Raw genomic sequence first — 27,492 nt, forward strand, 5'->3', positions numbered from 1 at the left:
AGGAGGAAGGAAGAGGATGAGACTGAGGGAGGAAGAGAGAGGATGAGACTGAGGGAGGAAGGGAGAGGATGAGACTGAGGGAGGAAGGGAGAGGATGAGACTGAGGGAGGATGAGACTGAGGGAGGAAGGGAGAGGATGAGACTGAGGGAGGATGAGACTGAGGGAGGAAGAGAGAGGATGAGACTGAGGGAGGAAGGGAGAGGATGAGAATGAGGGAGGAAGAGAGAAGGAGGAAGAGAGAGGATGAAACTGAGGGAGGAAGGGAGAGGATGAGAATGAGGGAGGAAGAGAGAGGATGAGACTGAGGGAGGAAGGAAGAGGATGAGACTGAGGGAGGAAGAGAGAAGGAGGAAGAGAGAGGATGAGACTGAGGGAGGAAGAGAGAAGGAGGAAGAGAGAGGATGAGACTGAGGGAGGAAGGGAGAGGATGAGACTGAGGGAGGAAGAGAGAAGGAGGAAGAGAGAGGATGAGACTGAGGGAGGAAGAGAGAGGATGAGACTGAGGGAGGAAGAGAGAAGGAGGAAGAGAGAGGATGAGACTGAGGGAGGAAGGAAGAGGATGAGACTGAGGGTGGAAGGGAGAGGATGAGACGGAGGGAGGAAGGGAGAGGATGACTGAGGGAGGAAGAGAGAGGATGAGACTGAGGGAGGAAGAGAGGATGAGACTGAGGGAGGAAGGGAGAGGATGAGACTGAGGGAGGAAGGGAGAGGATGAGACTGAGGGAGGAAGAAGGAGGAAGAGAGAGAGGCAAAGGGAAAGACAGTGACAGATTTAGGCAGACTGACAGAGAGGGACAAACGGAGAGGACAGACAGACATTGACAGACAGAGAGGGACAAACGGAGAGGACAGACAGACAGACAGACAGAGAGGGACAAACGGAGAGGACAGACAGAGAGGGACAAACGGAGAGGACAGACAGACATTGACAGACAGAGAGGGACAAACGGAGAGGACAGACAGACATTGACAGACAGAGAGGGACAAACGGAGAGGACAGACAGACATTGACAGACAGAGAGGGACAAACGGAGAGGACAGACAGAGAGGGACAAACGGAGAGGACAGACATTGACAGACAGAGAGGAACAAACGGAGAGGACAGACAGACATTGACAGACAGAGAGGGACAAACGGAGAGGACAGACAGACATTGACAGACAGAGAGGGACAAACGGAGAGGACAGACAGACATTGACAGACAGAGAGGACAGACAGACATTGACAGACAGAGAGGAACAAACGGAGAGGACAGACAGACATTGACAGACAGAGAGGAACAAACGGAGAGGACAGACAGACATTGACAGACAGAGAGGGACAAACGGAGAGGACAGACAGAGAGGGACAAACGGAGAGGACAGACAGACATTTACAGACAGAGAGGGAGAAACGGAGAGGACAGACAGAGAGGGACAAACGGAGAGGACAGACAGAGAGGGACAAACGGAGAGGACAGACAGAGAGGAACAAACGGAGAGGACAGACAGACAGACAGACAGACAGACAGACAGAGAGGGACAAACGAAGAGGACAGACAGAGAGGACAGACAGAGAGGGACAAACGGAGAGGACAGACAGAGAGGACAGACAGAGAGGAACAAACGGAGAGGACAGACAGAGAGGGACAAACGGAGAGGACAGACAGACATTGACAGACAGAGAGGGACAAACGGAGAGGGACAAACGGAGAGGACAGACAGACATTGACAGACAGAGAGGGACAAACGGAGAGGACAGACAGACATTGACAGACAGAGAGGACAGACAGAGAGGGACAAACGGAGAGGGACAAACGGAGAGGGACAAACGGAGAGGACAGACAGAGAGGACAGACAGAGAGGGACAAACGGAGAGGACAGACAGACATTGACAGACAGAGAGGAACAAACGGAGAGGACAGACAGACAGACAGACAGCGAGGGACAAACGGAGAGGACAGACAGAGAGGGACAAACAGAGAGGACAGACAGACAGACAGACAGAGAGGGACAAACGGAGAGGACAGACAGACATTGACAGACAGAGAGGGAAAAACGGAGAGGACAGACAGAGAGGGACAAACGGAGAGGACAGACAGACAGACAGACAGACAGAGAGGGACAAACGGAGAGGACAGACAGACGGACAACAAAGGACGTGATAGGATTGCGGGCAGTGTATGACGCAACGATCGTAACAGACCCAGTGCCGTGCCGTGCCGTGTTGTGTGTGTGTGTGTGTGTGTGTGTTTGTGTGTGTGTTTGTGTGTGTGTGCATTCGTGTGAGTGCGTGTGTGTGCGTGCGTGCGCGCGCGCGCGGCGCGTGTGTGTGTGTCCCCTGGAGGGCTTGGTGCAAAGCTTTTTGGCTGTCGCCACACAGACAGCTAGCTGGAGATGTGAGGACTTGAGGCTTTGACTGGGGATGCTTGTCGACTTATGTGATGTTATATGGTGTGAGTACATTGAGAGGGAAATGGGAGACACAGACAGGAGAACAGTGAAAGACACAGAGAAAGAGAGAAAGAGAGAAGAAGATGATGATGGGGGAGAGAGAGAGAAGGAGGGAGAGAGAGAGGAGGGAAAGAGAGATAGAGGAGAGAGAGAGAAGAGAGAGAGAAGAGAGGGAGAGAGAGAGAGAAGAGGGAGAGAGAGATACGTGAGCAGTTGTGAGTTTTCGGGAACAGATGAAGATGAGAGTGCTCGGGGGTGGGTGGGGGGGGCGGGAAGATGGGGGGCGTGGGGAGGGGGCAGTGGGGGATGGTGAGGGGGGGGGGGAGGGATGCTTGTCTTTTTTTTGTATTTGTGTGTGGCTACATGGAGAGAGACACGGAGTCATAAACGAGGGAGAGAGAGATAAAGAGGAGAAAGAGAAGGAGGGAGAGAGAGAAGGGGAGGGAAGGAGAGACAGAGATAAAAACAGAGAGATAGACAAGAACCTGGAGAACACGTCAGTACAATGGAGAGACAGAAAAGCAAAGAAGTGGGGGAGGAGGGGAAGGGACACGGCGAGGAGGGAGGGGACAAGCGACAGAAATCTGGAGATGTGGGGGCTTTGTGCACTTGTCTACCTTTGTGATGCTGTGCCTGCCTTCATCGAGAGGAACGGAAGTCACGGGCAGGAGGAGAGAGAGAGAGAAAGAAAGGGGGAGAGAGAGGAGAGAGAGAGAAAGGGGGAGAGAGAGGAGAGAGAGAGAGAAAGGGGGAGAGAGAGGAGAGAGAAAGAGAGAGAAAGGGGGAGAGAGAGGAGAGAGAGAGAGAGAAAGGGGGAGAGAGAGGAGAGAGAAAGGGGGAGAGAGAGGAGAGAGAGAGAGAGAAAGGGGGAGAGAGAGGAGAGAGAAAGGGGGAGAGAGAGAGAGAGAAAGGGGGAGAGAGAGGAGAGAAAGAGAGAAAGGGGGAGAGAGAGGAGAGAGAAAGGGGGAGAGAGAGGAGAGAGAGAGAGAGAAAGGGGGAGAGAGAGGAGAGAGAGAGAGAGAAAGGGGGAGAGAGAGGAGAGAGAAAGAGAGAGAAAGGGGGAGAGAGAGGAGAGAGAAAGGGGGAGAGAGAGGAGAGAGAGAGAGAGAAAGGGGGAGAGGGAGGAGAGAGAAAGGGGGAGAGAGAGGAGAGAGAGAGAGAGAGAGAGAGAGAGAGAAAGGGGGAGAGAGAGGAGAGAGAGAGAAAGGGGGAGAGAGAGAGAGAGAGAGAGAGAGAAAGGGGAGAGAGAGGAGAGAGAGAGAAAGGGGGAGAGAGAGGAGGGAGAGAGAGAGAAAGAGAGAGAAAGGGGGAGAGAGAGGAGAGAGAAAGAGAGAGAAAGAGAGAGAAAGGGGGAGAGAGAGGAGAGAGAAAAAGAGAGAAAGGGGGAGAGAGAGAGAGAGAAAGGGGGAGAGAGAGGAGAGAGAGGGAGAGAGAGAAAGAAGGGGAGAGGAGAGGCGGGGAGGAGGGGTGGTTGAGAGGCAGAAAGTGGAACAGAACATGACTATATTACTGAGGAAGGGACCAAGCCGGAAGAGGTCTGTGAGTGGATGAAAAGGGGCTGTCTGTCTGATCATGTGTTTCATCTGTAAATAATTTCCGTGCGCTGAAATATATGTACACATGAGAGGAAGGGAGAGAGAGAGAGAGAGGATGGGGGGAGAGAGAGAGAGACAGAGATGAATGTGTACGTACATACACGTTCTTGTCTCTGTCTTTTCCGTTTTCCCACGAGGATGACCGTTTCCCCACGAGGATGACCGTTTCCCACGAGGATGACCGTTTCCCCACGAGGATGACCGTTTCCCACGAGGATGACCGTTTCCCCACGAGGATGACCGTTTCCCCACGAGGATGACCGTTTCCCACGAGGATGACCGTTTCCCACGAGGATGACCGTTTTCCACGAGGATGACCGTTTCCCACGAGGATGACCGTTTCCCACGAGGATGACCGTTTCCCCACGAGGATGACCGTTTTCCCACGAGGATGACCGTTTCCCACGAGGATGACCGTTTCCCCACGAGGATGACCGTTTCCCACGAGGATGACCGTTTCCCACGAGGATGACCGTTTCCCCACGAGGATGACTAGTTTCACGAAGCACGTTCCTTGTGTTCCCAACAGCACGTTTTGGCGTTAACGTAAACACCGGGAGTTCCCGTTGATATGAACGAGTGAAGAAAGGTTCAGAGCGATGACGGGATATGTGTCTTAAGATAAAGTTTACATTATCATTTACCTGGTGGAATTAGTAATTGTCTTCTCCAGAAGTACAATAGATACCTGACAAAGTGGTGAAACACCAAAATGAAGTGTAATTTTCACACGGAAATGATAAGCTTTTTGTTACAAGCATCACACACTGCAGTGTTATCATTAATGATGACAGGCTTAGCCTTTTGGCACACACTTATGAATTTTGATTCCAGTTTACCACACTGCAGGCGGAATGAAGAGAAAGATTTCCATAATGGAATTCCCAGATGGTGGGGTTGGTATTTACAGCTGATTATTTCCCGGAGGAAACAGGTTAAAAGCCGTTTCAAAACTACTACGAATAATAAATGACAAGGAACTGCTTTTAAGATATGTTTTTGTGGAGACATATATATATATATATATATATATATATATATATATATATATATATATATATATATATATATATATATATAATCTGTTAGAAAACTTTTTCGTTTGTGGGCTGCAATTCCCACGTTCACACGAGTGGGCTTTTACGTGTGTGACCGTTTTTACCCCGCCTTGTAGGCACCCATACTCCATGTTTGAAAACGATTTCAGTTGCTGCACGTGAAGCGTGCGGATGAAACCGCTCATGTATTGTTACCACCAGTGTTTCTTATGGAACGAGGAGTTCCAGCAGGTGAGCGATGGTGTTCGTATCTCTCCACTCCTTGCATTTAGGAACCAGTTGCCGTCCACGATGTTTCGCTCGTTAGACCTCTTTGTTGAGATTCACAACCAGCTGCAACTTGAATGATTTTAGTTTTCCGGTCTATCCTGCTGTGTTGTGGTATAGAAGTGGATCATATAAGTAGTTTGTAATCTATTACAGGTTGCGGAACAGGCTTTTGAACAATGGTTTAGCAATGTGAAACGACATTGAACAAAGATCGTGTGTCAACGTCTGTGGTCTTTTCAGTGTGGATTTTGAGAACTGTAACCCATTGTGGACTGTACGAACTATGACCTGTTTCATCTTCAGTTCACTGTGAAACAACATTGAAAGAAAATCTTATCACAATCATTCAAACCTGTGAAAACCACATGTGTTCCCACGTGTGCACCGGTCATTCCTCTTTGGGTATTCGTCATTGGTACTGTAGTCTCACAGCGTGTGTTTGGCAACAAAACCAGAGTTTGGACAATTCCATACAAAGGTTACCGCTAACGGGCTTTGTGTACCTGGTGTTACAAAAACAGTTCGTGAAAGAAGGACCAAACCAAACTGAAAAATGGCGTGCTACACACAAGAAGTGAAATCCAGACTCCACAAGAAAAAAGAATAACTAGTAGTGGGGTGTATGGAACTGGATTCAGTTTCACAGCCTGATAAAAAAAGGTCGTGCATTGAACAGCTGGTACAAAGAGCGCAACGAATCGCTGGTTAATAAACAAAACAAACAACACGAAAACAGCAACAACAAAACACGAATACGACAAGAGACTGGAGCTGGCCATCCACCGGAACTTGAGAGAGCCCCCAAACATCGAGGCCCGCACCAATGAGCGGCAGCTGGGGAGAGAGGGCAGGAAGAAGCGAGACACGGTGACCAATGATCTGGCAGCTCACAGGCAAACTCTGGCCGGGCATGCGCAGTGAGCGCCCAAGCTCGAATTCAGGCGGAATGTGCGACCTTGGCGACGACCCTGACAGCATCTCCCTGGATGACCTTCACCAGTGTGACAGCGACTGCCCGCTGCTGGCGGAGGGCACGTGCCCCCGGGCAATCCGCATCTTGGGCAGCCGGAAACAGGCCGGGGGCAGGGCCAGTCTTGGGGAGACCCGACTGACCGTCAAAAGTAAGGACTGGGCTTTGTCTTGGTGGTGTTGGTTTGTGTGTGTGTGTGTGTGTGTGTGTGTGTGTGTGTGTGTGTGTGTGCGTGCGTGCGTGCGTGCGTGTGTGTTGTGTGTGTGTGTGTGTGCTTTGCTTGTTTGTGTGTATATTGAGTGTGTGTGTGTGTGAGTGTGTGTGTGTGTGTGTCTGTGCTTTGCTTGTTTGCGTGTATATTGTGTGTGTGTGTGTGTGTGTGTGTGTGTGTGTGTGTGTATTTGAGTGTGTGTGTGTGTGTGTGTGTGTGTGTGTGTGTGTGTTGCTTGTTTGTGTGTATATTGTGTGTGTGTGTGTGTGTGTGTTTGTGTGTGTGTGTGCGCGCATGTGTCTGTTTGTGTGTGTGTTTATGTGTGGGTGTGTCTTTCTTTGTGTCTCTCCCTGTCTCCCTCCATCTCCCTGTCTCCCTCCATCTCCCTGTCTCCCTCCATCTCCCTGTCTCCCTCCACCCCTCTCTCTGTATCTCTGTCTGCTCTCAGTCTTTATCTTTCTGTCTGCATCTCTTTCTGTCTTTCTGTATCTATGTTTTTTTCAGTCTCTCTGCCTATCTCTGTCTGTCTCTCTGTCTATCTCTGTCGATGGATCTCTCGCTGTCTCTGTGCCCCGCTCTGTCTGTCCGTCCGTCCGTCTGTCTGTCTGTCTGTCTGTCTCTGTCTCTGTCTCTCTCAGTATCTCTCTCTCTCAGTAGTAGCATTGGTACTAACAGTAGTCATCGCAGTTGTGATGATAGTGGTTGAAGACAAGCAACAACGGCAAGGGTGAAATCTCTGTCTGTCTCTCTCGGTCTCCGTCTCTGTCTGTCTGTCTGTCTCTCTCTCTCTTTCTCTGTCCCCCTCTCTTTATTCAGTCAGGTAGTTGTTCGTCCTGATACCGTATGGCACCTTGGCCTCCCCAGTAACATCTTACGTCACTCAGACCAACAGGTAATGCGTGGACCAGCTTTGCAATATACAGGCCACCCCTGTAAAGCCTCGACCATTCTTTTAATTCCTGTTCATAGACACCCCCATTGGATACATTGATACTGCTTCCATACCGAAACCGTTTCATATCATGCTGTCTTTCGTGTGTGTGTGTGTGTGTGTGTGTGTGTGTGTGTGTGTGTGTGTGTGTGTGTGTGTGTGTGTGTGTGTGTGAGTAGTAGTAGTAGTAGTGGTAGTTGAAGTAGTAGTAGTAGTTTTATAAATAGTAGCAGTTTTATAAGTAGTAAATTTTCCCACGTCTCCCCACTTTAAGTTATGTCATATAAAACAAACAGAAGACAGGTGGAGTGGGAAAAGGGAGGGAGATGGGGGAGAGAAGGGTGGTGAAGGGTGTGTGTGTGTGTGTGTGTGTGTGTGTCAGTGAGTGCACGCGCACGTTCGCTCACTGTAGTATGTGTTTGTACGTTCAACCGTTTGGTTTGAGGCGATCGTTTCTTTCCCACAACAATGGAATCTTCAGCCACGATGTGAGCAGTAACAAAGTCAGCAGCTGCACCAGCAGCAACAAGAAGAAGAAACAACATCATCAACAACAACAACAACATTAATGACAGCAGATAAGAGAGCTGTGATCTCGTCCACACAACGATGGGAAGGAAACTGGCCATTCGGTTTCTCGGTCAGAGGGCTGATCACAGTTGCACAAACAGTGTGTGTGTGTGTGTGTGTGCGTGTGTGCGTGTGTATGATCAGATCTCCGAATGGCAGATTCCCTCTCTCCCTGCCGAACGTCGAACGAATATCGCAGAGAATGTTAAAAGCAAACCCACACACACAAAATAACAACAAACAAACACAAACAACAAATAAACAAACAAAACTATAACAGAAAAACCATGAAACTCTGCCTTAAAAATGGACAAGTTAAAGCAACATGTTTCTGCTGACCTTCAGTGTCGCACGTGCAAATCATTTCCATGACGTCGGTTTGACAGACACCTGACTAACCGGAAGCCAGATTAGTCGTTGACAGATCATTCTGTGCTGACTGAACTCCTCGGCTAGCATCTGTTGCTCAGTTGACGCAAATGAAACACGAGCCAAGATTCTGCATAATGTGGGATCGTTGATTGTTACAACTCACGCAGGAAACGAAAAGGCTTCGTTTCAGTGTCAGATGAATGGAAGGTAAGCTCGTTCCTGTTTTGGTGTCCTAATTTCATGGGGCACTGGCTGCCTTCACGTGCTCCCCAACGACACCAGATAGGAGACAGGGCTGTCTGGCTGGCTGCAAATTCGTGGACGAATTGTTACGCAATATTCTAACACATTTGAAACAGTATTCCTTACCGTAAATGTTGTGATCCATTTTCTATGGTCCTATGACTCTGTTATTTGGAGTTATTGTACCTATGACTCTGTTATTTGGAGTTACTGTACTTATGACTCTGTTATTTGGAGTTATTGTACTTATGACTCTGTTATTTGGAGTTACTGTACTTACTCTTGATACAGACTCAGTCGCTACGTCACTGTGCAGTCATCGTGTTAGGTTCACAAATCCGTGTACTGTGACGCGTTCATTTCATCTGAAGCGGCCAGACCAGCTCTCAGTCAATGAACCCTGAAAACCCTTGATTAGAGGGTGGATCACCAGCTAGATATCATTTCTCACAGCCCAGAAAAAGGGTTTTTGGTTTAATTGTCCCCAAAATAGAAAATGACTGCCTTTTTTACATTTCTGAAGTTAATGAGAGGATCTGTGTGTCCGCCCGCGGCATGGGAAATTGGAGTGCAGGAGATAGCCTGGTCACTCGATAACTGGCTTTTTTTTCTTCTTTTTTTTTTCTTTTTTTCTTTTTTTTTTTAGCTTCCGAACATTTCCACTGAAGGGGTCATATCAGCTATGAAAATGTCATAATTGCCTTCTTGTCTAATTTCTCTTTGTTCATGTCATTGTCTGATTTCTCTTTGTTCATGTCATTGTCTATTTTCTGTCTGTCCCTGTGGCACTCTGCCTCTCTCTGTCTTTCTGTCTCCCTCTCTTTTTCGCTCACTCTCTCCATCCCTCACACAATGTCTGTGTCGGTCTGTTCTCTCACTCTTTCTCTTTTTCCTTGTCTCCCTCTCTTTTTCGCTCACTCTCTCCATCCCTCACACAATGTCTGTGTCGGTCTGTTCTCTCACTCTTTCTCTTTTTCCTTGTCTCCCTCTCTTTTTCGCTCACTCTCTCCATCCCTCACACTGTCTTTATTGTCTGTGTCGGTCTGTTCTCTCTCTCTTTCTCTTTTTCCTTGTCTCCCTCTCTTTTTCGCTCACTCTCTCCATCCCTCACACAATGTCTGTGTCGGTCTGTTCTCTCACTCTTTCTCTTTTTCCTTGTCTCCCTCTCTTTTTCGCTCACTCTCTCCATCCCTCACACAATGTCTGTGTCGGTCTGTTCTCTCTCTCTTTCTCTTTTTCCTTGTCTCCCTCTCGCTCTGTGGTTATTCTCTGTCGAAATATCTTTGTCCATCTGCCAAACGGCCTGCCTGTGTGTGTGTGTGTGTGTGTGTGTGTGTGTGTGTGTGTTGCAGGCTCCAGCTCACTGTGTACGGGATTTCCCACCATCTAACGATGGTTTTGCTGTAATATCATACAGTGTGTTGACATGTTTTCACAGGATGATCAGGTTACATCCGGTCGTGTGTGAATTGTTGAATTATTGGATCACATTATTATTTGTCTTTCCTAGCCTGGAGAGAGAGAGAGAGAGAGAGAGAGAGAGACGCTTTGACGCTTTGATGTTTTACTGTCATTGACTGTACAGTCCTTGTGACAGGGGGGAACAATACATTATCAGGAGACATAAGATCAAACAAAGAAACATAATATAAATCAACATTCTCATCACATACACAAATAATGCATATACCGAAAATGGGACAAACATAAATCAACTGATCACTTCGGTCAGCTCGACCATCCAAAATGAATAAATATTTTTGCATACACATGCACACAATCATGTGTATCTATCAAATTATCATCAAATAATATGTCCTATAATAGTTTTCACGGCGTAATTTTGTAAGATTGCTTTTTGTTTTGCTTTACTCATATTTGTACATCTAAACTTCTGTTTATCATTTTCTTTCGAAAATCCCATGCTTCTGAAATATATTTAGCAAATGATTTTATGATGTCTTCATCATTCGATCTGAGCAGCATTGTCATATCTTCTCTTTTTACTACATCCTTTTCAAAAAGAATACATTTTTACGAATAAAATCATAAGATTTGCACTGAAACACAAAATGGTTTTCATCATCAGTATCTGAGTTACATATTGGACTGGGAGTCTGTGTTGCTGTGCCAGATTCAAACCATCTTTTATTGGCATTAAAGCCAAGTGTTCTTAGTCTAAATTTGGCTAGGTTTGTTCTGTGCCACCTGTTTGATATTATCATAATAATTTTTTCTGTTTGGAATTTACTTTTAAATGAAAAGAACCAAGTATATTTTTCTTTGCATTCCATTTGTGCATGCCAGTTTTGTTTGTATGATGCAATCAGTCTATCTTTAAGTTCAGAAATAAATCCATTTTCATACCCTACGCCCTGGCGCAACCACACAATTCCAAATCCATTTTCTATTAATGCCTTCTTAACAAAGTATGCACACACACACACACACACACACACACACACACACACACACACACAGAGAAACAGAGAGAGAGAGAGATTTACCGACATGGGATCGCGCTTGCTTGCTTACATGTGTGTGTGTGTGTGTGTGTGTGTGTGTGTGTGTGTGTGTGTGTGGTGTATGTGTGTGTGTGTGTGAACTAAGACGAATATGCCGAACCATAGCGCACATACATGCGCGTGAACACACACACACACACACACACACACACACACACACACACACACATACACCACACACACACACACACACACACACACACACACACACACACACACACACACACTCCGAAAAATGGGAAAAACGGGAATCGATTTCCTCCAGAAGCAAGTTGGACAGTATATCCCTTGTCTACCCCAAGGGCTGAGGGCGAGAGTCCCCAGATCTGCCTGGGGAGGGGAGGCAGATGGGGAGAGAGGTGGGGGGCGGGGTTGGTGGGGGGGGGGGGGGGAGGAATGAGGAGAGTGCGTGGAGCAAGACAGGAGGGAGACGTCCCAGATTTGCAACGTGAGGAGGATTTAGGGAGAGCGCGGAGGGAGGAGGGAGACTGGTTACGAGATGAGGAGGTTGGTTGGTTGGTGCTGGGTGGGTTGGTTAGCATTTCCATCACCTCCGACGTCTGAGGCCGGCGCCGGAATGCAGTGTGTGTGAGTGAGAGGACAGTGGGTACAGTGAGGGTGGACAGAATGATGAGTACAATGAGGAGAATTACGATGATGAGGGCAGTGGAGATGATTAAAGGGTACATGATAAAGGGATTCGATGTGTTTGGATGTGATGAGTACAAAGATGAGAATTACGATGGTGATGGCAGTGGAGATGATTAAAGGGTACATGATAAAGGGATCGTGTAATAGGGATGCTGACACACATGATGATCGAATACGTGATGATGGCAGAGATGTAAAATGGTAGATGATTAAGTAGTTTTTGACGTGATTTAGAAAGGAAGCGTACTGTAAAAAACGTGGTGCTTAGAAAAGTGTTATGAGCGTTATCTTTGGAGGACTATGCTCCAAACTGAGGCAAAATGCATGGCACTATCTGCAGCCTGTGGCATATTGGCCTTTGGAACATCCACACGCTCGAGTCCTAAAACCCTCTGGCCAGAAAGTGTTAGGGATGTCTTTGGCAAGGACACTCTCCCTAATAATGCAAAATTCATGCTCATATAGTCGGACTAGCATGCCTTTGCTGTTGGATATTGGCCTATTGAAAATGCCAAGCTCACTGTCCAAAATATCTGCGAGAGTTAGTGCGAATGTACTTGGCCAAGACAACTCTCGCTATTAGTCAATGTCATGACCCAAATTCAGTTCAGTTCCATCCTCAGTGGTCGGATATATTGCGTCGACAAAATCATACCCTACACCTCTGTCAAGCAATGCTGACTGCAGCAGTTAACAATCGCTAGTCTAGCCTTGTTCCAAGAAAACAGTCGAATAATTGTCGATTCACGACCCAAAACTATATGAAGCACGTTAATCAATCTTTTATAAACATGCTTAGTTATGGAATATAAAATAAAATAAAATGGATAATATAATAATGCAAATAAATAAATAAATAAACACATGAAAAAATGGAAATAAATGTTAAATGAAGACACATCATTTCAAGTTCACCCACATGCATAACAGATATGCACCAAAATCTTTAAGTTATGAAATGCACATAAAACTATAAACTTTCATGGTCAAACAACTAACATCACCCACAACACAAACGCACTTACCAACTCCGTTTGTGATTTTAACCACTAAACCCCCTTCACACACCAAACAGCAACACAAACCTCACACGTATTGTACGACAACAACACGCCATATCCACCCAACCCACAATATATACAAAGATATATATATAATATATACCGTTCAATATCCTGTTGCCCCACATTACGGCTATGACTACATCCACATACCTAACTTACACCCCATCAACCCCTACACTACACTCCCATCGTATACGGTAACCCCCCCAAGTACAATAAAGGGAACCAAACTCGACACTTCACACCCACCCACACACACACACACACACACACACACACACACACACACACACATGCACAGAACTCTCCTGACACTTGTGTACACTTGCACTCTCACGCATGCACAAACGCACTCAAAAACACAGACCCACACATACACACAAACACACACATACACACACGCACAGAGGCTGCCACTGATTGGCCGCAAGAGGGATGGGAAGACCCGAAAACTGTTTGAAGCACGTTATCAATCTCTTTTCAACTATGCTTGTTCAGCTTGGGGGCAGTGCCAGTTAAAATAAACATAAGAATGGATTAACTCTTGCACAGATGAAGAGCAAAGCTTATTCTGTCCGACTTTTTTGGTGTCAACCACTGAGAAAAAAACAACTGGAAAGAAATGATTTAAAAGAAATTCTTTTCAAGTTCACTTGACATAGACACACCATCACCACTTAATCTTTGTGAAGTTTGTGCACAAAGAGCACTACAACGTTATGGTTCAGAACAATACATTCTGTCACTACTACGAAAGGATTTACACAAATCCGGTTTTGCATTTTTATGACCATCTGTTTGGAACAGCCTTCCTCCATCGAAACGTGCGAAGCATTACGGACCTTCAAATCGGATGTACGAAAACTTACACTCCACAATCTATACCGGAAAACTTACACTCCACAGTCTATACCGGAAAACTTACACTCCACAGTCTATACCGGTAAACTTACACTCCGCAGTCTATACCGGTAAATTTACACTCCACAGTCTATACCGGTAAACTTACACTCCGCAGTCTATACCGGAAAACTTACACTCCACAGTCTATACCGGAAAACTTACACTCCACAGTCTATACCGGTAAACTTACACTCCGCAGTCTATACCGGTAAACTTACACTCCACAGTCTATACCGGTAAACTTACACTCCGCAGTCTATACTGGTAAGTCCCCATCGCCAGTGCAGAATAAATACAGAATATAAAGAAAGTGGATAAAAGGAATTCTGACACTTCAGTAAATCAGTTTCCCCAGCTATTCATATAGCTCTCCCTCCCTCCCCCCCCCCATCACCTCCATTCCCTTCTCATTCTCCTCCTCTATCTTTTTTCTGCCGTCTTTCCTTCTTGCTTTCTTCCATTTTTTTTTTCAACGTTTCACATACTTTTCCCTTCCCCATCACCATCATCATTACCACAACTACCACTGCCCCCACCACCATCATCATTACCACAACTACCACTGCTACCACCACCATCATCATTACCACAACTACCACTGCCACCACCACCATCATCATCATTACCACAACTACCACTGCCACCACCACCATCATCATCATTACCACAACTACCACTGCCACCACCACCATCATCATCATTACCACAACTACCACTGCCACCACCACCATCATCATCATTACCACAACTACCACTGCCACCACCACCATCATCATCATTACCACAACTACCACTGCCACCACCATCACCATCATTACAACAACTACCACTGCCACCACCACCATCATCATCATTACCACAACTACCACTGCCACCACCACCATCATTACAACAACTACCACTGCCACCACCACCATCATCATTACCACAACTACCACTGCCACCACCACCATCATCATTACCACAACTACCACTGCCACCACCACCATCATCATTACCACAACTACCACTGCCACCACCATCATCATCATTACCACAACTACCACCACCACCATCATCATTACCACAACTACCACTGCCACCACCATTATCATCATTACCACAACTACCACTGCCACCACCACCATCATCATTACCACAACTACCACTGCCACCACCATCATCATCATTACCACAACTACCACTGCCACCACCACCATCATCATTACCACAACTACCACTGCCACCACCACCATCATCATCATTACCACAACTACCACTGCCACCACCATCATCATCATTACCACAACTACCACTGCCACCACCACCATCATCATTACCACAACTACCACTGCCACCACCATCATCATCATTACCACAACTACCACCACCACCATCATCATTACCACAACTACCACCACCACCACCATTATCATCATTACCACAACTACCACTGCCACCACCACCATCATCATTACCACAACTACCACTGTCACCACCACCACCATCACCATTACCACAACTACCACTGCCACCACCACCACCATCATCATTACCACAACTACCACTGCCACCACCACCACCATCATCATTACCACAACTACCACTGCCACCACCACCATCATCATCATTACCACAACTACCACTGCCACCACCATCATCATCATTACCACAACTACCACTGCCACCACCACCATCATCATTACCACAACTACCACTGCCACCACCACCATCATCACTACCACAACTACCACTGCCACCACCACCATCATCACTACCACAACTACCACTGCCACCACCACCATCATCATTACCACAACTACCACTGCCACCACCACCACCATCATCATTACCACAACTACCACCACCACCACCACCATCATCATTACCACAACTACCACTGCCACCACCACCACCATCATCACTACCACAACTACCACTGCCACCACCACCACCATCATCATTACCACAACTACCACTGCCACCACCATCATCATCATTACCACAACTACCACCACCACCATCATCATTACCACAACTACCACTGCCACCACCATTATCATCATTACCACAACTACCACTGCCACCACCACCATCATCATTACCACAACTACCACTGCCACCACCATCATCATCATTACCACAACTACCACTGCCACCACCACCATCATCATTACCACAACTACCACTGCCACCACCACCATCATCATTACCACAACTACCACTGCCACCACCATCATCATCATTACCACAACTACCACTGCCACCACCACCATCATCATTACCACAACTACCACTGCCACCACCATCATCATCATTACCACAACTACCACCACCACCATCATCATTACCACAACTACCACTGCCACCACCACCATCATCACTACCACATCTACCACTGCCACCACCACCATCATCACTACCACAACTACCACTGCCACCACCACCATCATCATTACCACAACTACCACTGCCACCACCACCATCATCATTACCACAACTACCACTGCCACCACCACCACCATCATCACTACCACAACTACCACTGCCACCACCACCATCATCATTACCACAACTACCACTGCCACCACCACCATCATCATTACCACAACTACCACTGCCACCACCACCATCATCACTACCACAACTACCACTGCCACCACCACAATCATCATTATTACCACAACTACCACTGCCACCACCACCATCATCATTACCACAACTACCACTGCCACCACCACCACCATCATTACCACAACTACCACTGCCACCACCACCATCATCATTACCACAACTACCACTGCCACCACCACCACCATCATCACTACCACAACTACCACTGCCACCACCACCACCATCATTACCACAACTACCACTGCCACCACCACCATCATCATTACCACAACTACCACTGCCACCACCACCACCATCATCATTACCACAACTACCACCACCACCACCATCATCATTACCACAACTACCACTGCCACCACCACCACCATCATCACTACCACAACTACCACTGCCACCACCACCACCATCATCATTACCACAACTACCACTGCCACCACCACCACCATCATTACCACAACAACCACTGCCACCACCACCATCATCATTACCACAACTACCACCACCACCATCATCATTACCACAACTACCACTGCCACCACCACCACCATCATCACTACCACAACTACCACTGCCACCACCACCATCATCATTACCACAACTACCACTGCCACCACCACCATCATCATTACCACAACTACCACTGCCACCACCACCATCATCACTACCACAGCTACCACTGCCACCAACACAACCATCAATATTACCACGACTACCACTGCCACCACCACCATCATCACTACCACAACTACCACTGCCACCACCACCATCATCATTACCACAACTACCACTGCCACCACCACCATCATCATTACCACAACTACCACTGCCACCACCACCATCATCATTACCACAACTACCACTGCCACCACCACCACCATCATCATTACCACAACTACCACTGCCACTGCCACCACCACCATCATCATTACCACAACTACCACTGCCACCACCACCATCATCATTACCACAACTACCACTGCCACCACCACCATCATCATTACCACAACTACCACTGCCACCACCACCACCACCATCATCATTACCACAACTACCACTGCCACCACCACCATCATCACTACCACAACTACCACTGCCACCACCACCATCATCATTACCACAACTACCACTGCCACCACCACCATCATCATTACCACAACTACCACTGCCACCACCACCATCATCCTCACCACAACCACCACTGCCACCACCACTTCCTCAGCATTAAGTGGCACACATCTATATTTAAATATGTATAAGTATGTTCATACACATATATGATTTTAAAAAAAAAATTGTGACCTTTTTCGGAAGTATGTCCTTGTTTTTGTTTCTTTCAGAGTTCCTCCGTGATCTGATTCACAATTCATATTTAATGTTGTTCAAAGCACTGCCGCTGTGTTATGTGTTCACTGTGCATGAACAGTTTTCCGAGCACACCATAAGCTGCGGCTTGTTGCTGCTCTACGTGTTCGCAATGTCTTTACTTGCTTTGGAGAAGAAGATCGTGTTTTAGAAAAAAAAAGTGACATAGATTCTACCCATCCCCTGTCGTTTTGCGACGTGGTATTCATTCCCAGTCTTTATTTTGTTTCCTTCCACGGAACAATCAACTTCTGTGAGGAAGCAAATGCTGGCATTTTTTGGGAAGCGACAAAGACGAATGAGAGAAAGCCAGCAAGAAAGAAAGAAAGAAAGAAGGAAGGAAGGAAGGAAGGAAGAAATGAGTGAAAAAGAGAAAAAAAGAAAGGAAAGAGAAAGAGAGAGAGGGAGGGAGAGAGAGAGGGGGAGAGAGACAGACAGACAGACAGAGAGAGGGAGAGGGAATAAATGACATAACTTTAAGCGGGAAATGTGGACAAAATGGAAAGCGAGGTTTTGTTTAGGTTCTGCCAGGTAGAGTGCTTTGCACCACCCGACATCAGCTGTGTGGCTCAAAGACCTTCCTTTCCAGGGGCAAGCGAGCAGTGTATTTCTTTTCACATCTGCTCTCGAACGAGCCCCTAATTGGGTCTGTAATGACTGCTTCGGGGAATCAATTTCAACTGACATTGTGTGTGTGTGTGTGTGTGTGTGTGTGTGTGTGTGTGTGTGTGTAAAAGGGAGTGGGGTGTGGAGAAAGAGGGTGTGCATTCTTGTCAAGTGAAGTCAACTTCATCATCTTTCAATGGAAATTAACACGTGATCGAGTAGCTCACATTACAAACATAAAATGTACTCTTAAAAGGCTTGCTTAAGTATTCGAAGCGATCACATAACATTACATGAACAAATCTATTAATATCTTACAAATTTGAAAGCAGAAAAAAAACGAAAAAACAAAACAAAACAAAAACGCGAAAGATACGTAAATATATAATTATTCATACTTATATTGACGATTCTGAAAACATTTTACACATTTAAGAAAATTTGACAGTTAACTAATGTATTTTTCATGGGAAATGTTTTTAAATGTATCAGTGTATATCCTAATTATGGTATGTGTGTACTGACATCAAAGTGAACACGAACATTACACCAGTTGGCCACATTATACCCAGAGTAGGGCCCATCTCCCATCATTATGGTCTGTGTGTACTTACATCAAAGTGAACACGAACGTTACACCAGTTGGCCACATTATACCCAGAGTAGGGCCCATCTCCCATCATTATGGTCTGTGTGTACTGACATCAAAGTGAACACGAACGTTACACCAGTTGGCCACATTATACCCAGAGTAGGACCCATCTCCCATCATTATGGTCTGTGTACTTACATCAAAGTGAACACGAACGTTACACCAGTTGGCCACATTATACCCAGAGTAGGACCCATCTCCCATCATTATGGTCTGTGTGTACTGACATCAAAGTGAACACGAACGTTACACCAGTTGGCCACATTATACCCAGAGTAGGACCCATCTCCCATCATTATGGTCTGTGTACTGACATCAAAGTGAACACGAACGTTACACCAGTTGGCCATATTATACGCAGAGTAGGGCCCATCTCCCATCATTATGGTCTGTGTGAACTGACATCAAAGTGAACACGAACGTTACACCAGTTGGCCACATTATACCCAGAGTAGGGCCCATCTCCCATCATTATGGTCTGTGTACTGACATCAAAGTGAACACGAACGTTACACCAGTTGGCCACATTATACCCAGAGTAGGGCCCATCTCCCATCAATATGGTCTGTGTGAACTGACATCAAAGTGAACACGAACGTTACACCAGTTGGCCACATTATACCCAGAGTAGGGCCCATCTCCCATCAATATGGTCTGTGTGAACTGACATCAAAGTGAACACGAACGTTACACCAGTTGGCCACATTATACCCAGAGTAGGGCCCATCTCCCATCACCCCTTTTCCTCACCTCCAACCTCCACATTCGGGAAAAAAAATGTAAACCAGCAGGTTTAAGATTCCACTGCCATGATATTGTGTGTGTGTGTGTGTGTGTGTGTGTGTGTGTGTGTGTGTGTGTGTGTGTTTGTGTTGTGAATGAGTCATTCGAAACGCAACAATACTTGATGCCTTTTCGTGAGCGTTTCTTATACAAGAATTAATTAATTTACCATTAGGACGACTGCCATGCAACAATGCTTCCTGCCTTTTTGGAAGCGTTTTCTTATGTTAGAATTAATTCACCGTCAGGGCGACTGTGTTGAGTATTGCTTTTAAGGTAGCTGGGGCTGTCCCTGCCTTCCCATGTCATTCAGTGCTGAAATTAATAATAATAATAATAATAATAATATTTATATATCGCTGAATCTTGTGCAGAGACAAATCTAAGCGCTTTCACACCAGTCATTCAACAGTTTGAACCAATATATAATACACCTTACATAAGTTTTCACATACAAAGGATACTTCCCGGTTCCACAAGACAGAACTTTGAGGCATGTACCGGAACACCTTGAAAACGTTCCACTGCAAATATAATTGTGTACTCTCTCCATCTGCTCAGTTTTATATAATCCCCAAATTTCAGCTTCATATATAATTATTGGCCCAATTTGGAGATTAAACATTCTCCAGAACACATGAACATCAGTACAGTTTAACTTTCTCATTGTCTTAAGTATTTCCAGTACACCTTTCTTACCTTTACGATAAGTTTCATCCCATGTTAAGGCTTAATTTGGTTGTAAACAGTAGCCCTAAGCATTTGTAAGAATTTACAGTTTTCAGTTCTACACTATCATGATACCATTTCTCACAAGCAGACAAGTGCCCTTCCTTGCGAAAAATCATAACATTTGTTTTATCAAGGTTGACAGTTAAGCACAAATGATCTGCTTCTAGCATTGATACATTTAACTGATTTTGATGTTTCCAGACAAAAGAATCACATCATCAACAAATATTAATAAAAAATATTTCGTCAACATCTGGAATCATTTGAACACAATGTCTACCTTTCCTTGATAACCCAACTGCTAATTCATTAATCAAAAAAGAAAAGAAAACATGTTTGGGCTCATCAAACATCCCTGGTTTACTCCACGGGGACACAAAAAAGTCACCATATGCACACTTATCACGCACATATGCAGTCCTATACAGAGAGAGAGAGGAGGGGAGGGAGACACAGAGAGAGAGAGAGAGAGAGAGAGAGAGAGAAGCAGAACACGAGAATCGGATCTACATCGATTTCCTCTGGAGGCTAGTTTAGACAATATAGCCCTAATCTACCCTGGGCAATGAGAAGAAAGAGTGGGCAAACCGGAGGGGGGAGGAGTCCCAGATACTAGAGTCTCGGGGGGCGGTTGGCGGTAGGGCTGGGGGGCGGGGGGGGGGGGGGGGAGGGCGAGCTGGGTGCAGGGCTGGAAGTGGGGAAGGGGGTGGGAGGAGGAGTTGCCCCAGAAGGGAGAGTATGTGTGTGGGTGGGGGGAGCTGGAAGGAGGGCGGAGGGAGGTGGGTGAGGAGGTTGGTGATGGGGGGGGGGGGGGGGGGGGGGGGTTGAAGGATGATTGCGGCCATTAGCGTCGACGTCCGAGGCTGTTGTTAGTGCGTGGACGATAAGCGTGATGACGATGATGAGGGCGATGAGGCCGATAAAGTGGATGGGGGATGAGGGTATCTGTCAGATTGCAGAATATTGCATGTGCGAACTGTGTTTTTTTTTCCTCTCTCTCAGTGGCAGTGGCAGTGGCAGAGTCTCTCTCTCCCTCTCTCTCTCTTCCCCTCTCTCTCTCTCGCACCGTTCGTTCGTTCTCTTGTTTAACGTCTGTCCACAATTGTGATTATAGACGGAAATCCATCCCCTTCCCCACCCCACCCATGCCCTATGTCATCACTACGTTTTCTATTTCTCTACTACTGACTTTGCATCACAAAAAGTATGAATAAGATAGAACATCACACTAACTACTCAACCGATAAAGTCACAACAGAGAGCGAATGGGGCTTCTTGTTGAGTTGATTGTCATGTATCGAAGAACAGTAACACCCAGTGCTCAGAGTTGTCATACATGTTTTTTCGATCTTTCGATCATCAGTCCCTTGACTGCTGCTGACCAGGATGCTCACTGGGCTGACTTGGAGTTCACAGGTCAGGATGTCAGTCAGTTTCAGTTTCAGTAGCTCAAGGAGGCGTCACTGCGTTCGGACAAATCCATATACGCTACACCACATCTGCCAAGCATATGCCTGACCAGCAGCGTAACCCAACGCGCTTGGTCAGGCCTTGAGAAAAAAAAGAAAAAGAGAAAAAAGAAGATAAATTCATAAAAAAGAGAACTACTACTACTAATAATAATAATTATGTATAAGGCGCAAAAACTTGATGAAGTCAACTATAAGCGTACAAAATAAAATAAAATAAAATAAATAAATATATAAATAAATAAACAACTAAATAATAATAATATAATTAAAAAAATAAATAACTAAATAAAAAAAATAAAAAAAAGAAATGAATAAATAATAATAATAATAATAATGATAATAAGAATAATAAAATAAATGAACAAATAAATAAGTAAATAAATAAATGAATAAATAAAAAAAAAAAGACAACAATGATGATAAATAAGCAAATAAATGTAAAAAAAAAATGCAGACACATTCACACACACACACACACACACATATGCATAACAGATATGCACCATGTTAGTCCCCTGGCTTTGTTCAGACATCTTCCTCTTAGGACAGCATTACATTTTTTTCAGCAAAATCATCAACATCGTTGAAATGCACACGACGGGCGCAATAGCCGAGCAGTTAAAGCGTTTGACTTTCAGTCTCAGGGTCCCGGGTTCGAATCTCGGTAACGGCGCCTGGTGGGTAAAGGGTGGAGATTTTTCCGATCTCTTAGGTTAATTTATGTGCACCTGCCTGTGCCTGATCCCCCTTCATGTGTATAAGTAAGCAGAAGATCAAATACGCACGTTAAAGATCCTGAAATCCATGTCAGTGTTCGGTGGGTTATGGAAACAAGAACATACCCAGCATGCACACCCCCGAAAACGGAGTATGGCTGCCTACATGGCGGGGGTAAAACGGTCATACACGTAAAAGCCCTCTCGTGTAGATACGAGTGAACGTTGGAGTTGCAGCCCACGAACGAAGGAGAAGAAGAAATGCACACAAACAGTAAGCAGTGTCCTTAAAGCTGATGCAACACTGATCTCGTTTCGCCAATGTACGCAAGATGTAATGCTGTCCTAAGAGGAAGATGGCTGAACACAGCCAGGGGACTGACATGGTGCATATCTGTTATGCATAAGTGTGTGTATGTGTGAATGTGTGTCTGCATTTTTTACATTTATTTGCTTATTTATTCATTTGCCTGAAGAAGAGCTTGTGGCTCGATACGTCGCCTCTTTTATCCCAAGTAAGTCGACTTTTACCAAGATTTTTTTAGTCTACCTCCCACAACGCAAGGAATGGGTCGAGGCTTCACCCGGAAAATCGCAGAACCTCCATACATGACGGTGCTTATCACTGTCATCATGAGAAATATGCATTTGACGCTATCAGTATACCAAAGGAATTCTCACCCAGTAACGTTCATACTGGACTATGAAAATGTGCCTTTGAAACTAAGAATATGATATAATAATTGTCACTCAGTTCAATCACTTAGGACAAAAAATGTACCTTCGTAAGTATCAAAATGCATTAGTAATTGTCACCCAGTAACATTCAAAAAGTGAAAATATGCATTTGAAGCTAACAATATGCCATAGAAAATGTCACCCAGAATATTAAAAGAAACATGACCATGAAAATATGCCTTTGAAGCTAGCACTATGCCACAGTCATTGTCACCAAGTGAAATCATATAGGACCGTGAAAAAAAAAGTATTTTGAAGCTAACAGTTTGGCAGTTGTCACCCAGTAACATTGCCATGAGGCAGACGACAAAACATGGTGTGACATCATTCGGTATGAGGGTGAGGAAGATGATGAGGAAGACAGGGAAGGACTCATGGATCGATGAGATGAAGTCCGTCGCTATCTGTTGTGGGGCTGTACCTCCCTTCACAGAAATCACCACATGTAATGTGCTGTTCGCTCTTCGGTCTCTCTCTCTCTCTCTCTGTGTGTGTGTGTGTGTGTGTGTGTGTGTGTGTGTGTGTGTGTGTGTGTGTGTGTGATTCTTTCTGTCTGTCTCTTCGGTGTGCGTGTGAGTCATTGTGTGTGTGTGTGTGCGTGCGTGCGAGTGCACGTTCATTGTGTTTTCTTTTCTTTCGTCCAACAGTTTTCCACTTGTGCAAAATTTTCCACTCTGCAAAGTATTGTAGAATTCTCTTCATAAGATGTTATCAAACTTACAAAGCATAGTCTGATTGTTGTCACTTGCTAGACAACGTGAAATGTTAGTGAAGAATCCAAGGACTGTTCTAAAGGGGTTGTGCAAATGACTGCGCACAGCAGGCTGTCTGGGTAGAACTGACTGAGAGCTGCCTTTTGACGCTCATCATTCGTTTCCTGTGTCATTCAGTAAAGGTTTCAGTCACCCACACACACACACACTCACACAGATAGGTAACATGTTTTCGTGTGTGATCATTTTACCCCACCCCGCCATGTAGTCAGCCATTCTCCGTTTTCGGGGATGAGCTTGCTGGGTATAACCCACCGAACGCTGACACTGACAGGATCTTTAACATGTATATTTTATCTTCTGTGTGTGTAGGCGCACATAGGGAGTTCAGGAACTAGCAGGTCTGCACATATGTTGACCTGGGAAGTAGGATAAATCTCCGCCCTTACCCCATGTGCGTGGAAGTCAGGAAAGTGGAGAATCAAGCAGACAGGGAAGGGGGATGAGGAATGGGGTGATCGGTGAAGGGGTTTGGGGGTGTCGTGATGAACCAATGATATAACATATAAATGCCAAGGGAATTAGAATTCACTTGAGTGCGTGAATACGTGTCTGTGTATTTGACTGTGGTGTGCGCACCCACGTGCATCAGTGCTTGACGGGCGCAATGGCCGAGTGGTTACAGCGAAAGCGGAGTATGGCTGCCTACGCGGCGGGGTAAAAACGGTCATACACGTAAAAGCCCACTCGTGTACATACGAGTGAACTTGGGAGTTGCAGCCCACGAACGAAGCAGAAGTATACCAATGTTTTAGTGAGGGTAAACGGATGTGCTACGAGCTTCTTTTCACCATGCCATCACAAGAGAGAGGCGCGCGCGCGCGCGCACACACACACACACACACACACACACACACACACACACACACACACACACACACACACACACACACAGAGGGAGAGGACTTCATTAATCCAACAACATTCAATATCTCCCCCTCTCCAAGACGCCCCGAAACCACACACCCACGCACTCCACTCATCATTCCCCTTCCCCCTCCACCCCAACATCTTTAACGGAGGGGGAGGAGGGAGGGTGCAGGGGCCAGAGCTATTGATCAGGGTGCGTGATGTGTGTGTGGTGGTCACGGAATACATCTGAGGTGATTTCAGGACAATGTGGACACGTATGGATCCGCGAGAGCTGCACTGAATTAGGACCCTACACAATGGGCCCTGGTGGAAAATGACCAAACATTGATGGGGTGAAAAATTCAGTCAGCGGATGATTCTGTCAGTCAGTCAGTCAGTAAGTCGAGAGATTCGTTGCAGCAGCAGCGTGTTTGTAAGTTCGTTCGTTTATCATAATCATAAGCATCACCATCATCACCATCACCATCAAACAGCATGTTTGTATGTGTGTTTGTCTATCACCATCACCATTATCATCACCATCAACTCACTAGGAAAGGTTACTTGTCGATGTGTAGAAACACACTTTTGATAACAGATATGTTAAAATAACTAATTGGAACACACTGTATATGTCGATGTGTAGAAACACACTTTTGATAACAGATATGTTAAAACTGGAATTGTGTTTCAGCGTGACGTTTCATGATGATATTGTAATCATATTGCTTCATTATTATATTGGCTTGTGTAGGATAGGGCGTGGTTGGGGAGGATAGGGCGTGTTTGGGGAGGTAGGATGGGGCGTGGTTGGGGAGGTAGGATAGGGCGTGGTTGGGGAGGTAGGATAGGGCGTGGCTGGGGAGGTAGGATAGGGCGTGGTTGGGGAGGTAGGATGGGGCGTGGTTGGGGAGGTAGGATAGGGCGTGGTTGGGGAGGTAGGATGGGGGGTGGTTGGGGAGGTAGGATAGGGCGTGGTTGGGGAGGTAGGATGGGGCGTGGTTGGGGAGGTAGGATGGGGCGTGGTTGGGGAGGTAGGATAGGGCGTGGTTGGGGAGGTAGGATGGGGGGTGGTTGGGGAGGTAGGATAGGGCGTGGTTGGGGAGGTAGGATAGGGCGTGGTTGGGGAGGTAGGATGGGGGGGTGGTTGGGGAGGTACGATGGGGCGTGGTTGGGGAGGTAGGATGGGGCGTGGTTGGGGAGGTACGATGGGGCGTGGTTGGGGAGGTAGGATAGGGCGTGGTTGGGGAGGTAGGATGGGGCGTGGCTGGGGAGGTAGGATAGGGCGTGGTTGGGGAGGTAGGATGGGGCGTGGTTGGGGAGGTAGGATAGGGCGTGGTTGGGGAGGTAGGATGGGGCGTGGTTGGGGAGGTAGGATGGGGGGTGGCTGGGGAGGTAGGATGGGGGGTGGTTGGGGAGGTAGGATAGGGCGTGGTTGGGGAGGTAGGATGGGGCGTGGCTGGGGAGGTAGGATGGGGGGTGGTTGGGGAGGTAGGATAGGGCGTGGTTGGGGAGGTAGGATAGGGCGTGGTTGGGGAGGTAGGATGGGGCGTGGTTGGGGAGGTAGGATGGGGCGTGGTTGGGGAGGTAGGATGGGGGGTGGCTGGGGAGATAGGATAGGGCGTGGTTGGGGAGGTAGGATGGGGGGTGGCTGGGGAGGTAGGATAGGGCGTGGTTGGGGAGGTAGGATGGGGCGTGGTTGGGGAGGTAGGATGGGGCGTGGTTGGGGAGGTAGGATGGGGGGTGGTTGGGGAGGTAGGATGGGGCGTGGTTGGGGAGGTAGGATGGGGCGTGGTTGGGGAGGTAGGATGGGGCGTGGTTGGGGAGGTAGGATGGGGCGTGGTTGGGGAGGTAGGATGGGGCGTGGTTGGGGAGGTAGGATGGGGCGTGGTTGGGGAGGTAGGATGGGGGGTGGTTGGGGAGGTAGGATGGGGGGTGGTTGGGGAGGTAGGATGGGGCGTGGTTGGGGAGGTACTATGGGGGTTGGTTGGGGAGGTAGGATGGGGGTTGGTTGGGGAGGTAGGATGGGGGGTGGTTGGGGAGGTAGGATGGGGCGTGGTTGGGGAGGTAGGATAGGGCGTGGTTGGGGAGGTAGGATAGGGCGTGGTTGGGGAGGTAGGATAGGGCGTGGTTGGGGAGGTAGGATGGGGCGTGGTTTGGGAGGTAGGATAGGGCGTGGTTGGGGAGGTAGGATAGGGCGTGTTTGGGGAGGTACTATGGGGGTTGGTTGGGGAGGTAGGATGGGGGGTGGTTGGGGAGGTAGGATAGGGCGTGTTTGGGGAGGTACTATGGGGGTTGGTTGGGGAGGTAGGATGGGGGGTGGTTGGGGAGGTAGGATGGGGGGTGGTTGGGGAGGTAGGGTAGGGCGTGGTTGGGGAGGTAGGATAGGGTGGGGAG

At 46.9% G+C, this 27,492-nt stretch overlaps 1 protein-coding gene across 2 annotated transcripts in view; it reads left to right on the forward strand.

Moving 5' to 3' along the window:
* LOC143300380 (uncharacterized) overlaps nucleotides 1-27,492 on the forward strand; it is a 323,773-nt gene that overhangs the window by 31,009 nt on the left and 265,272 nt on the right. For both annotated transcript variants that reach the window (XM_076613997.1, XM_076613998.1), the window contains exon 2: nucleotides 5,510-6,477. In XM_076613997.1, the coding sequence (XP_076470112.1) occupies nucleotides 6,231-6,477 (247 nt within the window). In that variant the 5' untranslated portion in view covers nucleotides 5,510-6,230. The remainder of the gene's footprint in view (nucleotides 1-5,509; nucleotides 6,478-27,492) is intronic.

Source organism: Babylonia areolata, chromosome 26 (genome assembly GCF_041734735.1).
Source record: "Babylonia areolata isolate BAREFJ2019XMU chromosome 26, ASM4173473v1, whole genome shotgun sequence".
Taxonomy (NCBI): Eukaryota; Metazoa; Mollusca; class Gastropoda; order Neogastropoda; family Buccinidae; genus Babylonia; species Babylonia areolata.